Source organism: Populus nigra, chromosome 6 (genome assembly GCF_951802175.1).
Source record: "Populus nigra chromosome 6, ddPopNigr1.1, whole genome shotgun sequence".
NCBI classification, from domain to species: domain Eukaryota; kingdom Viridiplantae; phylum Streptophyta; class Magnoliopsida; order Malpighiales; family Salicaceae; genus Populus; species Populus nigra.
In genome coordinates, this window is record NC_084857.1 from 1,187,618 (window position 1) to 1,205,965 (window position 18,348).

General features: G+C 32.5%; 1 protein-coding gene and 1 pseudogene across 1 annotated transcript; one reads left to right on the forward strand and one right to left on the reverse strand.

Moving 5' to 3' along the window:
• Positions 1–6,625: 6,625 nt before the first annotated feature.
• On the reverse strand, positions 6,626–10,940 carry LOC133697198 (pre-mRNA-processing ATP-dependent RNA helicase PRP5). Its single transcript, XM_062119612.1, has 7 exons — positions 10,657–10,940; positions 9,612–10,208; positions 9,281–9,369; positions 9,071–9,170; positions 8,219–8,473; positions 7,742–7,914; positions 6,626–7,313 (listed from the first exon to the last, which is right to left on the reverse strand). The coding sequence occupies exons 1-7, from the start codon at positions 10,804–10,806 to the stop codon at positions 7,010–7,012; spliced, it is 1,668 nt and encodes a 555-aa protein (XP_061975596.1). The 5' UTR covers positions 10,807–10,940; the 3' UTR covers positions 6,626–7,009.
• Positions 10,941–12,601: 1,661 nt separating this feature from the next.
• On the forward strand, positions 12,602–14,434 carry LOC133696453 (GABA transporter 1-like; annotated as a pseudogene).
• Positions 14,435–18,348: the final 3,914 nt, after the last annotated feature.

Genomic DNA, 18,348 nt, shown 5'->3' on the forward strand with positions numbered 1-18,348 from the left:
AAAAGGTGTGGAAGTACACACAATTGGATTCGTACAGTGAAGTTATTCTTTTACACTTCGGACTGGGAAAAACTTAAGCATTGAAGCAGAGTGTTTGTTGGTCTTTTCCACTGGCACAATAGCCATTAAAAAAATATGTTTATATATATATATATATATATATTAAAAATACTATTTTATTTTAGAGTCAACAAAATTTATAATTATTGATGAAATACTTTTTTAATTTTTCACCAACTTCTTAACAATAAAAATACTTTTTTGCTTTTAAGATAAAAAATTTATTAAACTACTGGATAGAAGTATTTATGGTTTTTTCATCATCCAGAAAACATGTTTTTAAGCTAAAAAAACAAAAAAAGAAAACTTTGCCTTTAGAGATATTTTAGTATTTTCACATTGATATTTTATGTAATTAACAGGTTCATGGAGGTATTTTTGTATTTTCACGTTTTTTTTCAATTTTTTATTTAAAAATCTAGTGGCGCTGGCCATCAAGTGGGTACTGTTTGCGCTATTCATGTAGCGTATTTGACGCTACAAAGTGGTCAAATCTGGTCATCCGTCATCTTACCAGATGCACAACCGTCTCCTCTTCAACATGGTGTAGCGTATGTAGGCGTGTGGTGGTCGTATTGTTGCCGGTAGTCATTTGTTTTTGTTTTTTTCTTTTTTTTTGTTTCTTGACAGCTAAAATACATCATTATTCTCTTTGTTATTTGATTTTCAGTTTTAGTCCTCATTCTTTTAATTTTTTATTTCGTTCTTACTTCTCTTATAGAAGTTTTTTTCAATTTAGTCATTCAATTACAATTTCTCATATATTCTGTTTTTCATTTCAGTCCTCCTTTTAATTTCTTGTTTTATTTTTATTTATTTTACAGTTTCAATCCTCATTCTTTTAATTTCTTATTTCATTTTTTTTCAATTTAATACTTTAATTCTAATTTGTATATATGATGTTTTTCGATTCGGTCTTTCTAATTTTTATTTTTTATTTTTTCCTTGACTCTTTTGTCAAAGGTTTTATAATTTATAATTTTATCTCTCAAATCAAATTTATGAATATTTTTAATAGTAATAATATTTATTTTAATTTGATCCTTTTTCTTTTGATTTTTTTTATTTCTTTCCTTTGTCTTTTTGTCGAAGTTTTCATGGTTTTTAATTTTATCCTTCAAATTAATTTTATGATTTTTGTTATAATAATAGTGATGGTAATAATACTAATAATGGCAATTGTAGTGGTTGTAATAACAACAACAACAACAACGATAATAATAATACTGACAATATTATTAATAATACTTCTAACAACGATGATAATGTTAGTAATAGTGGTAATAATAATAGTTTATTATAATAATAATAGTGATGGTAGTAATTGTGATAATAATATTTATAATAGTAGTAATAATAATACTAGTGGTGGTAGGAGGAGGAGGAGCAGCATCAATGCTAAAAGGTTTATTATGGTGGTGGTAGTGATTATGATATTAATATTTGTGATAATGATAATTAAAATAGTAGTAATAATAATGATATTAATAATAATTTATTATTCAATGTTAGATTTGTTAGGAATTGAGTCTCATCGCTTTTCTATGTATGATATTTCTGATCTAATATCTCGGGTTACTAGTTTGAAAAGTTTACGTGACTTAACATTTTTTTTATTTTTTTGTTTAACATTAATTTTTTAAAATAAAATATAATTATCTAAATTTCTCTTATATATTTTATTGGAAACTCACATCACACAACAAGATTCAAAATAAAATATATAAAGATTTATTTTCCTCCGCGGACTGGTATCATTGCAAAAAAAAAAAAAAATCTACATGCTCTTGATATATTTTCTTTTATATTTGTAAAAATATGATTGGACCTGTTGTTACAGAGCGCGTACAAATAAACATTTAGGGTAAGAAATGCTAAATAAAACAACAAATAGTCAAATGGAAAAGTACTGATAATCTGATGCCGACAAAGAGATTTGGATTCTAGTTTTATTTGTCTTGCAAAATGTTTTCAACATTAATTGATGATGATGAGGGCTTTGCCCATCTTTATTGACAAACTGGGAAGTCCATTTCCTTAAGCTTGTAACTGACTCAAATGAGTTTAGCCTTCACTTTCATTCTATTGGCATTTGCCTCATCTTTGAGATTCATTTTCATTTTCATTTTAATTAGAAGGGCACTAATCAACAACAAATGTTAATTTTTTTTAATTATTGTCAGATTAGTTTTTTGATCGATAACGTCCCATCATAGATATTAAACCTGATCTAAATGGTAGGTTTAATAGATTTAATATTTATTTTCTATTAACCAAGAAAAATATTTATTTTTCCAAATAAATTATTGTGTCACTTCACAATCTAGATATATTTTAAATTCTATATCTAAATTGATCACCTATCAATCTTGATCTTGTATTAGAGTTAATCATCTAATAATTTTATCACATTTTTAAATTCTAAGTTCTCTTTAAATTTGAACTCGAAAAATAATAACATAAAGCAAATTTATTAATCTAATTTTTATGTATAAAAGAGATAAAAACACGTTCGATATGTTCCCTCACATGAGTATTCCATCTTCTGGTCACAATGAACTTCATTTTGATGAACATGTCTGGATGCCAACAAGCTCCAAGACTAGATTTGGTTGATGCCAGTTCAGTTTCTGGCCTATGATCCTGTTTTTTTAACCTTGTTGCGTGGGGTTTGGAAATCATCATTGTAACACGAATTCTCTGGTCATCTTGTCTGTTGCTATGTGTCCCATCATTAATTCGATCACCGAGCATTCATGGGACCATACTGTTCACGAGCCATCTCTCATGTCCAAAATCATCAAATATCATGCCCTAGTTCTTGTTTTGTTTTGTAGTTGAATACGTTTTTCAAACCATTTTGTGCTTCAAATAGCATTAAGCTAGTGGTTTTTTTAGATATTGTTTTCTAATAATTTTAATGGGTTAATGTAAAAAAATAGAATAAAAATTAATTTAATATTTTTTTAATTAAAAAACACTTCACACCGCATTACCCAAATTAACCGTGCATTTATATTATAATAATGGTGGTAATTAGATAGATATTAACTGAGGTAAAAGACATTCTCAACATCGCAAAGACCTGGGCGTATCAACTACCACCTTGATCCTTGACACATTATTATCCTTAATTTTGGCCAGCTACAAAGTTCAAAGGGTAATTATTTCGAGATATACTTAATCATGTTAATGATCAACCTCTTAATGAGAATATCTGTATGCATAAATATAATGGCAAGTATAGTAAAGATGACAGGGATCATGATATGTGCTGACAAGGCAGTCTCACCTTTAACCCAGCTGGCAGAAAAACAAAAATTTAAGCAATCCTTGGCTTTACTACTCTAGGTCCAGGGGAGCAGTACACAGCAATCAGTTCAGAAGAATTTAATTAAATAGATAAATAAATAAAAGCAATTCCCTTTTCTTATAAATGAAAGATTCTGGGTTGTTTTTGTTTATTTTTTTTCAGTAAAAGAACCTTCTTTATTCGTAATAAATAAATAAATAAATATTCCCATATCATCAAGAAAGGGATGGCTTATATCTCCATCTATCATCTGATTTTAGTACAAGTCAACGTTTTTTTAAAAATAGAATATTCACATGCATGCTTCAATTAAATAGAAAATAATCAAGGTGGATTTCTCAGCTTAATTATAATGGATTGAAATCTTCTCAGATTAAAAATAGCATAATTAATTGTAGCACACATAAACAAAACAATGTTCATAATAATCTATCGAGTCGGGCGTGCATTAAAATAAATTTGTAGACCATTGAACCATTTTTTTTTCTTGAATTAGATGATTGATCTACTTAATTACTTTTATCTTTACTACCATTCTTTCTGGTTTATCATCTTTTCTCTTGTATTATAGTTTATTAAAAATAGAATTAAAAAAAAATACTTACCACCAAACCTTTTCTAAGAATATTATATTACAGAAAAAAAAATGCAAATCATGATTAACTTTTTTATATAAAATAAATCGACACCCCAGCTACTGGATCACTGTAATAATCAAGAAAAGAATATGCTATATACCGGTAGCTGGAGGCTCTGCAAATTATATAATAAGTTCAACGTAGCACGTTGTTTCCTTGTTAAAGCTTCAATGGCCCCTCCTAGGCTACTAGGCAGGCTGCTACCCGCCACCGACAAGAAGAAATCTAACACGTGGCAAATGCGAAGCTTCATGGTGACGAGTTGCACACACCAAACTAGCACATTTTATATTACATAGCAACAATACATCGTTTTGTTACTATATCGTGAAAAAAAAAGATAATAAATTATTTTAAAAATATATTTTTTAAAAACTATTTTAAAAATAAATTTATTTTTTTATCTCATCTTCATGTGTATTTAGTATTGTTATGGGCAATGATTTTTTTTCTTGTATTTTTATTGATACTAGCACTTGCAGTAGAATTTTTTTTTTATCTTTTTAACAAAAATAAATATTTTTTTTATGTCATGAGACCGTAGTCAAACACAGTGTAAGATTTTTAACAGTTTGCTAAAATATACCAACTACTTTCTGGGGGTCCATGAGTTGATGGGAAGAGCAAGAGGTGGGTTAGCCTATAGAATTACCAAAGAATTGATATACAACTTGAAAAGAGTAATTGTAATCTTAATTAGTGATGACCGCACGAATTGGTTGTACCAATAAAATATTTTCTTTTTTTAGTATTTTATACTCTCAATCCTTTAAGAATCAAAACGTTAGAGATGTGATCCCACGGGGTCCAAATAGAGAAACTTTGATGCGAGGAGATTGTTTGGGTCAACCTTGTGAAACGACTGGTAGATGGGAGGAGGTGTAATGTCTTGCTCATATCACAATGAAAATGGGGGAGGTGTAATGATGATGACCGGGGTTGCTTTAAATGGTTCGATGCTTGTTTTTGTTTAAATAAAATTTTGAGTTTAAATCTCATGAATAAAGTATATTATCACTTTTTAATAGATTGACGCGACTTGATCAGATTAGTTAAAATCTAGTAAATTTTTAAATATTAGAATTTTATTTTTTAATAAAACAATTCAATTCGATCCTATTAATTGAAGTATAATGTACTTATGGATACTTAGAAGTTAAAGAAAAGGTGAGAATGAAATGGGAGAGGGATTTAGAAAGTGATTCAATATTTTATTAATTTTTACTGAGGTTGATAAAACATCATTTTTAATGTGTTACTATTTGTTTCTAATGATACCCCACTATTGCCCACCAACTACCCTCTCCCTAGAAGATACCATACCATCAACAGTCTGGTCCAAATGCTTGGGCTACACAATGCGAAGACAGCAGGGAAAGTTAAGCCCCCCTGCCTCGAGGTCTCTTCATCACTTCATTTCATTTCATTTCTTTCCCAGAAATAAATAAATAAATAAATAAATAAAATCACTTGTTTGTTCCTTCGCAAACCGTTAACTCCTTTTTTAATTTATTTGATTTTATATATTGACTATTCTTCTCATCTCATTATTAAAGTATGTGAATTAACCACAAAGTTGATACTATTTAATTACAAGCCTTCTTGTTCTCTGATTATATTTTTAATTATTAAACCTAAATTAGATGAAATTCAACCTAGTCAAAAACAGGGCACAAATGAAGAACTAGTCCTTTTCCAAGTTAGTAAATAAAAAAACCACGCCCAATGATCCGAATTTGGTGCACACGTCAAACTTTTTTTCCCTCTTTAAGCTACTCATGATGAAACAAATAATTTATGGTCCTAAGTTCGAGTTAGGTTACTGGCTTATTGATTAGCCTCACTCAATAATTTTATAATTTTTGATACAAGTGCAATGTGGACACGATATCTCTTACCTAATATATAATTAGCTTACTTGTACACATTTTTACCAACCAACAAATAACGAAACAAGGAATTCAAGTCAATAACAACCAAAATCTTTATCAAACAAAATCTTACTCTCTCTTTTTTTAATCTCTTTTTTTTTAGTGATAAAACTTCGAATTGCGTAGCTTGCATGCGGTCAAACATAACACTCTATAGAATAGAATAGAACAGAACAGAACAATATTAGGGCAAAAAGATATGTAGTATAGCTAGGAAATTTCCTTGATAGAAGGGCCACTGGGGAACTGCGTAGGCAGGCCTGTGGCTGGCAACTTTAAAGAAAGACAGGTAAGAAGTGATCCTCCTGCCTAGGCACAGGACAACAAACGTTAAAATGAAGATAACAGCTCGAAGCATTAGCATCTGCTTTCTGCCCTTCTGTATGAGAGAATTTATGTGGAGGTGTTACAACTTACAAGTTATCCATGTCAGCTTGAAATGTCATAAAAATTGCTTGTGTTTTACATGACTAGTGACTGGGTGACAAGGGCCAGTTAAGGACTGACTTCACCTAGCATGACTGTTCCAAAATTGCAACAAAAACTATGGTTAGGGTTTAACTGTTTATAGCTGCGTGTGGTTGAATGGAATAGCTTAAACCTAGCCTTTTGCAAGTGACAAATGACAAAAAAAAAAACCTACCAAATTCCAAACCCACCATTAATAATTTACACTTGAAATCTGGCAAAAGCATGATTAGTATACCAAAATAATGTTGGAAGGGGAGAGCGCAAATAAAAAATATTGAGTGTGAAAAATGATGGGGAGTGCATATTCAGGAGCAAAGATTGGGACATCATTCTGTTAGGTAACCACCAAGAGACTGAGCCAACTCAAAAGAAACTAAAACATGTCCACAAATATTCACCAGCACAACCATTGTGGCTTGCTCCACCATGTGTGGCTTGCTACACCCAATGTGTGAGAATGTTGCACATTGTAAAACCAGGCATATTGCCATCGAGTAATAGAAACATGGTACTGATGTTGCACCATATGCTCCTGGCAAAGACATTCTAGAATCTTGAGAATGGGAATGATGTAATGATGAGTGAAAATCCAAGCTTCATGATTCTGGCACGTATGATGTGGGATGCAAGTTTCTTAAGGCCTCAGGCACCGCCTGCCCACATTGCTCCAGAATTCCCATAAGTGGTCTAGCTACCAGTGCATCTTCTTTGGTCAAAAAGCTATGGAAGCTGCCATTGATACTGTGCCTGGCCATTCTCGTGAGGATTTGAACATAATTATCAATTGATGGCACGAAGTTGGGTAAGATTACAGTTTCATAGAAAGCTAAAGTGGTGGTAGAAATGTCCTCCACATTGATCACAGAGACCACAGGTTTCATTCTGATATTCGTATCCAGGCTGAAGAAAGCAAACAAAAATGAGTTAAACGAGCCAGAGACTATAAGTAGTTTGTGCTGGGAGACAGACTTAAAAGTAGCAACACGCAGGATAACTCTACCAGCCCATTTCTGTTCCGCAACCCAAATTTTAAGTTTAAGTCTATTACCAAGAATGTAGTGTCCAGATCAACATTGTTTTATAAAATGGTATCTATAACATGCTTCATCATTGTCATTATGCTATAACAGCCTGAATTTCCAACATTCCTATCCTGTAGTAACATCTATCCCCAGACATCCTAATTGCTGCTAGCAGCTCAAAATAAGAAATGTGTCAGCACCAACATTTTCAGTTAAAGATGAGAAAAACAAAATGAAATGAAAAGGCTTGCGGAAACAACATTACTGGAGAAACGAATAGTCAGTAGAAATACATAAACTGCTGACCTGTTATCATCATTTGAAATACTGCGATTTGATTCCACAGAAACAGTATAACCATTGATTTCAAGCATCTTGACTAAATTGAAAGAGCTGTTATAATTTCCAACTACATATAGCACCTTTAAAGGCTGGGAGCAGAGTTGGCTGCCACAAGCATCATTCAAAACTTGTATACTCTGTTAAAAAAAGCCATGAGTATCAAGGAAACTGACAGCAAAACCCATCAAGCGGGAGAATACATAGTTAAATGAACCAAAACACATTATAATACCATATTAATTCACTACATCTTATACAGTACAGACTATAGCACACTGTACTGGTGTTGGAGTAGTGACAACTAGAAATCTTGGAAATGCTACAACTCATGGTAATGATTTTTGAAGCATATTAAGTGAGAATCTGGTTGCAGGTGTGATAATTTGCGTTTCAAAATTTTACAAGTAGAAAGCAGTTATCTAGATATTGAGATGTGCATACCTTTAGAAGTCTTTCTTCCTCGGAGGTGCACAGATTTATTGTCTGAACAATGCATGCACTTTGAATGGGGATAGATTGATCGATCGATAATCTACAAATTGATCCCAGGAGAAGATTCTGTAGAACCGGAACACAAGCACCACTAAGGAAATTGTTGAAAACCACAGTACGAAGACTTCCAGAAATAGATTGCCTAATGGATTTAAGGGCGTTAAGGCAACCACCATTATAAAGAGATTCCACTCCATCAACAACCTATCCAATTACAAAAGAAAAAAATCAGGAATAAAGGATAGATCTCAAAACATCTTTTTTTGAGAGATTTACTAGAGCATAGAAGATAGAAAAAAGCATCATATTCTGAAGAGCTAATCATAATAACAGTTCAAAAAGCAGAACATGCTTCACAAAGCATCCACCCAACACACTAGATATGCATAGGGCCACCATATTCCATAGTCCATACAAGACTGCTATGCTATTGTATTTTGTGAATCCTGATATTTTGTGGATCCTGACTATCCAGGTTCAAAGTTGATGAAAATAAGGTGACACAAGAAAATGCCTCGCAACTACTTATATAGATGACCACCAGCAAACAACTTCTCAGACACCTCAAGTCAATCAAATAAAATAGTATATCAATACAATGCAGCACAGGCTTTCAAGAGGGCATTGAAAGGCACCACTGAAAAAAAAATGAAAATTGATATTATAATGTGTGTAAAAAATGAGATGTTTTAATCTGTAATTCTTTTGCAGAATACCTAAAACAATAATAGCTAGAGATGGGAAAGTGTGAGGATAATCTGGGAACACCAGATCCGATTACATGAAAGGTTAAAACATTACCAAAAAGGAGACCCCTGATATATCAATAGCCTTCAGGGAAACAAGCTCCAAAAGTCTATCAGGTGTGGACACAAGAAATTCAGGTTCACAACTCGCCAAACTATACAAGAGGCAAAAACTTTTAGTGAGAAGAGAAAAGCAGTGATTTTAAATTTTACATTTACAAGAGCTTTCATGAACACGCATGAGAGAGAGAGAGTTTTTCTTTACCCATGTATCTGGTGATCTATGGAGGAACCAGGATGGACGCTCACTGTATGTATGCCAAGAGCTTTCAGAGGTTTGCACACCATACGTACCTAGTATAATTTTAAGAGGGAAAAACCAGGCACCAAATTAATGATTTGATGAAACCCTGTGCATCCATAGACATCTGAAATGATATTTCTTTTCGTTTCTGAACAGTAAACCAGAACTCCTAAACAATTGACTACTGATTCACATTTCAAAACACGAGAATTTTTTTGAGTTTTCTTGCCAAATAACAGTACAAACAATGCAAAACTCAATTTGAACAATGTGATAAGAAGAGATAACAAACCTTGACAGCTTCTTCTTGGGATGGTACAAGAAATAGAAAAGATGGACTAGGTACTGATAAATCTTCTTCCTCCTTTCTTACAATAATATCGGCAGCCATGGAAACTACCCATGCAATTTGCTCAGTAGTGCATGAAGATCCACTTGTCTCCAATATATCTTTTCCAGTCGAATAACATTTCAAAAACTCAACTCCCCAAGGGCTAACAAACAATGACTCGTCCTCATCATCATTATAGGTTCCGTCATGTCGCAAGGCTTTCTCTATTTCATTCAAGCTATACATAAGAAATTTTGATGGGCAATCCATGTTCTCCCGGGCCTGTCTTTGACGTCCACGTCCGACTTTTCCATTCATCTGCACTTTTGCTTTTTCCTGGTCGATCCCTAAATTGTTATTAGAAATAAGTGACTTTCTAATCTCTGAGCCCATACTCATGGCCTTATCATTTTCTATACCCTTCATCTTTCCCTTGACAAATGCCTTCTCATTCTTTCGGGCCGAAGGCTTCTTTTTCGTTTCCTTTTTTTGGAACTCCAGTTTACCATTCCTGTCATTGAATGGATCATCTAGTGTAGGAAGGCTAAAACACATTCCCTGTCCATCATTGGAACACATGATCAGTTACACACACGCTAATCAATATAATATTATAACCCATAATTTTATTTCCAAAAAAACCCAACAAGCTTAGATTTTGCTCGAAAACAAGTCTAAGTTTTCATAAGCACAACATTTGATATCTCAATCAAACAACAATAGTAACTGCATGTGCTTGTCAATGCTACATAACGCACATATCAATCAATCAAAAAAACAAAAAAATAACTCCTAACAATTCCTGATTCTGGGTCTAATTCATATATCTCCGAGAGAAACCAAAACCAACAAAAACAAGCAGAACCCACTTCACAATTTCTCATCTTTCTCATTCTGAACCATTCAAAACATTAAAAAAAAAATACTCAACTTTAGTTCCGAAAACTAATCACCAATAACCAACTATCCTTAAAAAAAAATGAACAAGTTCTCTTCTTTAACTTACCTGGCACATCCGGCGTTTTCCAGATAAACGGCGCTTTTTGGCAGCTATAATGGAAGCAACTCGAGCAGTCACACTTGAACCCTCTTTTTGCATCTTCTTTCTTCTTTCTTTGTTCTTCTTTTTCGCCACAGCATCATCACCTTTTGCCATTTTTCCAATTTATCAATAAGTTTATTTATTTATGCTTCGAAATTATTATGCTGTGTATGTATATTAACAGAGAGATAGAGAGAGCGGCTGCTATGTGAAGCTGCTTTCTATGAACACAAGACGGCAGGTTTATCTTGGGGTTTATTGTGCGGTGATGTCTGGTTTTGATATTTTAGAAGAAGAGTATGGGTGAAATAGTAAATTACTAAATACCTTGAAGGGCTAACCCATTGAGAAAACTAATTGGGCCTTATCAAGCCATGTTTTTATGCAACCCCATTATATTTTACACATCCTATGGTTCAAACTCCTCTTATGATCTCGAAGTCAGTCGTTGATTACTATAAATACTGTTTGTTTACGGTAAAATAGTTATTTTTTGAAAAGTAAATTTTAAAAAAGTAAGTTATTTTTTAATGTTTAATAGTGTAATGAAAAATAAATTAAAAAATATTTTTTAGTGTTTGGTTATGTCATGAAAAATAAGTTGGAAAATAATTTATTAATGTTTTATTTTTCTTAAGTTTATTAAAATAATGAGGAACAAATCTCACAAATTAAAAAGTTGAATGAGAATGAAATTGAAAAAAAATATAATGTTATAAATTATCTCAAATGAAATAAATAATAATCAAAATAATAGAGATTAAAATTAAAAAATAAAAAGATGAAAGATGAAAGATGAAGAAATAAAAATAATAATAATAATTAACATTTCATAAATTATTTCAAATAAAATAAGTAACAATCAAAAGAATGAGGATCAAATTTGATACATAAAAAAATTAAATAAAAAAATGATAAGGAAAAAGCAAATAACAATTATAAAAATAAGGACTAAAGTTAATATAAAAATTAAATTTTAAGAGATGAAATTGAAAAATAAATATTCAAAACAATATATATATATATATATATATAATAATCAAAAGTTTGAGAATCAAATTTGATATAATCAGCAAATAATATAATATTTCTAAATTTTTCATAACTTTCAGAAAATATTTTTCACCTAAATTTTTCAGGAAAACACTTTACTGAAAACTAAGCCAAATTTTCTAGAAAATATTTTTTGTTAATTAACTTTTCTAATAATAAATAAATTTAAAAAATTAATTTCTTGAAAAATGAATCTCAGAAATCAACCATAGCCTTTGTTGCTATCCCATGAGAATCTTGAAACGCCGCTCTGCTTTCAGATATCTGTCCAAAATAATGCACTGCTGCCACAGCTTACAGTGGAAAATATTTGTCAAAAGTTCTAAAATAAAATTATAGCTCTAAATTGTGGAGTAAAATTTACCCGCTAAATGTTTATATAATACTAAAAATGGATCTAAGTTAATAAGAAAAAAAAAATCTAAAAATACGACCGAAAATAATTGAAAATAAAAAAAATAATATCCTTTGAGCTTAATTTAAGGCCTTTTCAACCTTGGCTGCTGCTGAAAAACCGATCTAGTCCTAGTAAATGTGAACACAGATCAAAAGTTACTGCAAGAAAGATTTCTTCTTGCACTTTGCTTTGTCTATCTGTTATGTCAACACATCCACAATTTAGATGAACTGTGCATTAAATGGTCTTTCTTGGTTGTTGCGTAAGTTTATTCTTTCGGTTTAGCTTGTGGTTATTTTTGTATTTTAAAAAATATAAATTTTATTTTTTATACTTTAAATTAATTTGTTTTTTATGTGCAATATTTTGTAGTTCTATACTTACTCTTTTAAGTGTGCTGTGTTGAACTCCTAACAAAAATTCAAGATAGCAAGAGAGAGAGATGGGTCCTGAGATTCCATGGACGTGTCTTTAAGTGACCAGGAACAAGGTGATTTTGATTCTCCATAGAAGCTTGAAGCTGGAGCTTTGTTTAAGCTCAAATCTAGAGGTCAGTTAGCACATAATGTTATATTTGACAGTTGTCAGTTCTCTTTTGGTTTTACCTTTCTGTGGTGTTCGAAAACACCATAACTCATTGTTCATCATGTTTCTCGTTTATGCTGTCAATACTGTCATGCTCTTAGTTAGACTATCAGATTCTTTATTGGCAACTGCTTTAGGGTTTTTGGTATATGCAAATGATTAATATCCAAAGTTTATACCTGGTGGCATGATTGCATTGTAGATACCACATGACAAACAACAATCGTAGCTCCAGCACTTCTGAGTCTTACCTTTGCTCTGGCCTTAACAGGCTGGTTTGGGGGATACCATGTTTACTTGTGGCCGCCGTCGTTACATTCTACTCCTATAACCTTCTGTCACTGGTTTTGGAGCATTATGCAGACATTGGACAGCGTCAACTTAGGTTCCTAGATATGGCCAGGGATGTACTAGGTGAGGAACATCTGCTAAGTATGCATCATGCATGGTTCTATATGTTACAGTGCCACTTCAAGGAAAAAATTTCAAAAAATTATGAACTGTTATTGATGATTTAATGCTCTAATTTGATATAGGACCAGGATGGGGCAGATATTTTGTAGGTCCAATTCAATTTGGTTTATGCTATGGTGCAGTTGTTGCCTTAACTCTTCTTGGAGGACAGAGCCTCAAGGTCAGTTTCAACTTTTTGCTAAGCTTCAAATATCTCTCTTCATAACCATGGATGCATGGTTTTGTATCAAAGGACATGTTTTAACATAGTTAGCTCTGCAAAACTAGATGATGATTATTCTCCTCATTGATTTTGCGGTGGTTGTTTCCAGCGTTGGCAGTTCATTTACTTTCTTTCCAGGCCAGACGGAACTATGCATTAAGGAATAAACTGTCAAAAATATACTCTATTTGAAGGCAACTATAGCTCCTCCAGCTCAAGGGGAAAATGTTTAAGGGACTATGTGTGAGTTATGCTGTTGTAATCACAACTTTCTTCAGCGTTGCGGTATCTGGGAATTTGGCAATAAAGCCCCGGCAACAGTTCTGGTTAACTTTATGGTTGATGGGAAGCCTCCTTTGCCCACTTGGGTTCTCTTGATGACCAATGTGTTTGCCCTCTTGCAACTCACAGCTCTCTGTGTCGTATGATTTGCTCATCACTCATCACTAGGTTCAGATTTTGTCCAGTGGTTTCAACACTAACACAAGTCCATCGTTCAGAAGTTAACATGTTATCAGTCATCACCACCCATAGCAGGATTCTCCATTACGCATCATATTTTACTAGACTGCAAATTTATATGCAGGTTAACTTACAACCCACAAATGATGTGCTGGAGCGCAAGTTTGCAGATCCGAAACGTGGAGAATTTTCTATTCGTAGTGTTCTACCAAGGTTGGTTTTCCGATCATTATCCATTGCCATAGCCACGACCCTCGCAGCAATGTTTCCTTTCTTTGGTGACATCGACGCAGTGATTGGAGCATTTGGATGCATACCCCTGGACATCATTTTGTCAATGGTATTGTATAATGTAACCTTCAAGTCCTCCAAGCTGGGCCTAATGTTCGGGATTAACACATTGATTGCCACCATATTTTCAGCATTAGGAGTGTTAGGTGCAATATCTTCAATTAGGCAGATAGTACTTGATGCCAAACACTTGTAGTCTATTTGCTAACTTGTAAAGATAACAGCAGCCTGTATCTAGTTTTTGTAATCCACTTTAAAAATTTTAAATATCAAATCAAAGTTCCTAAATCTTTTTTTTAGATCCAATCATATCTCTATTTTAGTGTTAGGGCCTGAATCATTGCTAACTTATAATGGCTCCTGATAATATCATTATCCCGGATAGGAAACGAGAGTCTTGATCGCTTATATAGCATAAGGATCACTTTTTTATCCAAAGTAGCTCAGCATCCTACGTTTTGCAGGCAACTATAGCTCCTCCAGTCAAGGGCAAGATGTTCAAAGGCATGTGTGTATGTTATGCTGTCATAGTCAGTACCTATTTTAGTGTTGGCATTTCGGGTTATTGGGCATCTGGTAATCAGGCTCAGCCAACAATTCTTACCAATTTTATGGGTGATGGCAAGCCACTTCTGCCTACTGTTAACCAACTTCTTCACTGCTATGCAATTGGCTGCTATCACAGTAGTACGTCCTTTTCCCTACCACCTTTAGCAGAGTTGCATTCTGTTTATACCATCTGACATAGATTTTTGTAGATTTACTTGAAACCAACAAACGAAGTGTTCGAAAAATGGTTTGCGGGCCCAAAGATGGATCAATTTTCCATCCGCAGTGTTATATCAAGGTTGATTTTTCGATCATTATCAGTTATCATCGCCACATTTTTCGCTGCCATGCTACCTTTCTTCGGAGACATCACGGCACTATTTGGAGCATTCGGATGCATTCTCTTGGATTTTATTTTGCCAATGGTCTTATACAATGTCAGTTTTAAGCCATCAAAGAAAGGTCTAGTGTTCTGGGGAAACACGTTGATAGCTGTAGTCTCAAATCTCAACAATGTTGGCAGCTGTAGGAGCAGTACCTTCGACAAGTAGTTCTGGGGAAAAAAAAAGATGCAGGGATGTTTGGTTGCAGAAAAAAAAAAAAAAAAAAAAACAGCTCTAAAAAAAATCCAGATTGCAAGGTTTCATCTTCTTTCTTCCATCATCATAGCCTCCAAGAACAACTCAAAAACATATCAACTTAATCGATTTTGATTAGGTCAATTAAATTACAATTTAATCCAATGGAGTCAATCAATTTTTACTAGATTAATATCCTTTTCATCTCAGCTTAAAATCTAATCCATCAAATTTTGTGTTGTGAATTTTTTAAATCAACCTATAAAATAAGCCGAAATGCAGGGATAGATACAAGGAAGTAAATTTAAAGCTGAAATGCAGGGATAGAAATTGAAATACAAAATCGTTTCTTAAGAAGACCTCGGTGCGTTCATATTTAATTCACATACATCTCAGCTAAATTAACTTTATAAAAAAACACAACTTTGTGCATCGTCACTGTAGCTTGAGAATCACGTGATGAGCTGAAGAAATAGTAAAAAAGAAATATACATAATCAATGTGAAAGGCTTCTTAACTTTCTTGGGCGTAGAAAAGAGGGCAAGGTCTTGCTCAGATATCAAAAGGAGAGAAAGTAACATCGTGTCCGTGAGTGGAAAGAACAATGGTTTCACATTGATGAAGGGGCCCACCATCATCCCCTTCTTTATCTTTTGAATATCGGACTCAACTAAGTTTTATTTATTTATTTATTATTTAATTATGCCCATTCACATTTTAATTATTGCCTTCATGAGAACCACTCTCTCGTGGTTTTGTTTTTTAGCATTGTTTGATTTTGTGCGAGATTTAGATATTAAATTTGATTTGATTAATTTATTTTTTAAAAAAATTCAATACAATATTAATTTTCTAAAAAAATAATAGATTTTAACTCAATCAATTTGATTTTTAAATTAAATAATACCAGATTAATTATCTCTAAAATATATATATTTCAGCAAAACTGCAATAAAATGATTCCTTTATCGATAGTTTGTAAAAAAGTCATTAGGAAATCATTAGCCAAATTCCTTAACCTTCCATTACTGCAACTAGAGTTGACGAGTGATCATAATTGCATAGCTTTTTTTCTTCTTTGCCATTGCAGGATCCAATGAGGTTTTTGCAGTGATCATCAATCTTTATTTTAATTATCACTTTTTATGTCAGAGTGAAATTTATTTTCAGGTCCTTAAATGGGACCAAAATCGACCCGAAAATAAATAATAATAAAAAGGAAATAAAAAGATCAACCCGATATAAATTTACCACCTAATTAACTACCATGAATCAATTACATCACTTAATATTAGGTATCGCACGAAAATGAACCTCGCATATCATTTTCTCTTGAAGAAATCCGTTTACATCTCCGGCCAAGATGATGATTTTGTTATAAATAATATTTTTTTTTCAATAACAAGGGAGCTCGAAATCTACTGCTAAGAATAAATTTCTTATCGGTTATAATTAATAACAAGTGAAAAAACTATTTTAAAATATAAATTGATGTTGGTTAATATACAAAACTGATTCAACGATATTCTTTTAAATAAAATAAAAAATGGGCTAAGGTAAACCCCCCGACTATCCCTTGACCGAAAAATAAAATAAAAACAAGCACACAGTTTCTGGTCATGGTGCATGTAATGTCATAAACACGGAGCATATGCTGCGCAACACCTATGCAAAAGGGTCACGTTATTATCAATCTAATTTATAAAGGGGAAATCAAACAGCAGCCACCAACACATGATTCATCGAGTATTTCAGGAGAAAAGAAGAAGAAAAAAAGTGATGACGTACCCAATGACATGATAAAAAAACAAGCTCCATCGTAAGCAAGCGTGTATACGTAGGTATTTTCCATGTGCTGGAGCGTGTAGCGTATTTATTAATAACTTTTTAAAATTTAATATTATTTACTTGTGGTAGAATGCAAAAATATTATTGACAAAAAAAATAGTATATACATATATACACACAAAGACCCTGTGACCAAAAGCTTCTATTTTGCTATACAGATAACATTTAAGTAATTTTCATACCATGGATTAAAAACATTTAAGTTTTTGTCTCCGATTATAGTCTAATGTTTTTATTGTTCCTTTAAAACAAAAAGACCCCAATACCCTCATAGAATGGGCCATTTATTATTTAAATAAAAAGCAAAATAATAATTTAAAAATTCACATGTCTGGCACTCCTTCCACTTCCTTTTCGTTTTAGTTTATTCTTTTACTTGTATGCTTCGAAACGAAAGTCATTTTCTCAATTCAATTAAGTCAATTAGGAGAGGTAATTTTATTTAAACCAGTAAATTTTTAGTCTTTGAAAATTTATCCTCAAGATACATTTTTAAAATCTATAATTATATCGTTCTCAATTAGCCGACTAGTCATACAAGAAGGTACGGCTAGCGTCTTCTTTTAGTCAATGGTCCACAAGGAGATTAATGTGATAGAAGAATCTCATCTCAAGTGACGCAAATGGCACACCTTATGAGAAATAAATGAAAAAAATAATATTTTTTCCCACGTGTCAGCGACGCAAACCGCACACCTTATGAGAAATAAATGGAATTGTTTTTTTCACGCGAGCGACACAATACATATAATAAAACTACTTGGTTAAGGAGAGCATTATATTGTCATTAAATTTTATTTTATTTTATTTCTTAATTTAATAAATTTGGACTTGAAAATAAATATTTTAAAATTTTATTCGCAAAACATTCATATTCTAATTATTATATATCCGGTAGCTTTCCCCGATAAAATTTAATTTATTTGATTAACGTATATCGGAAAAGGGTTGCCTCGTTGGATAGTCAAATGTCCAACAAACATTTAATGAATAAGATAAAGGAGAAAGGAAAAAAAAACATTTATTCTTTCGATAAAATCTGCACGTGTTAAAGCTAAAACTCCAATGATCAAAGGCAAAAAACAAAAAATGAGACAGCCACGAGGTAGTCCTCGGTTGGACCAATTTTTGCCATCTTGCGTCTGGTATTGGACTCTCGTATTGATGGAGTCGGCCGGCCCGTGTGCGGCTACTTGGACCTGGAGGTTAAATCTGTC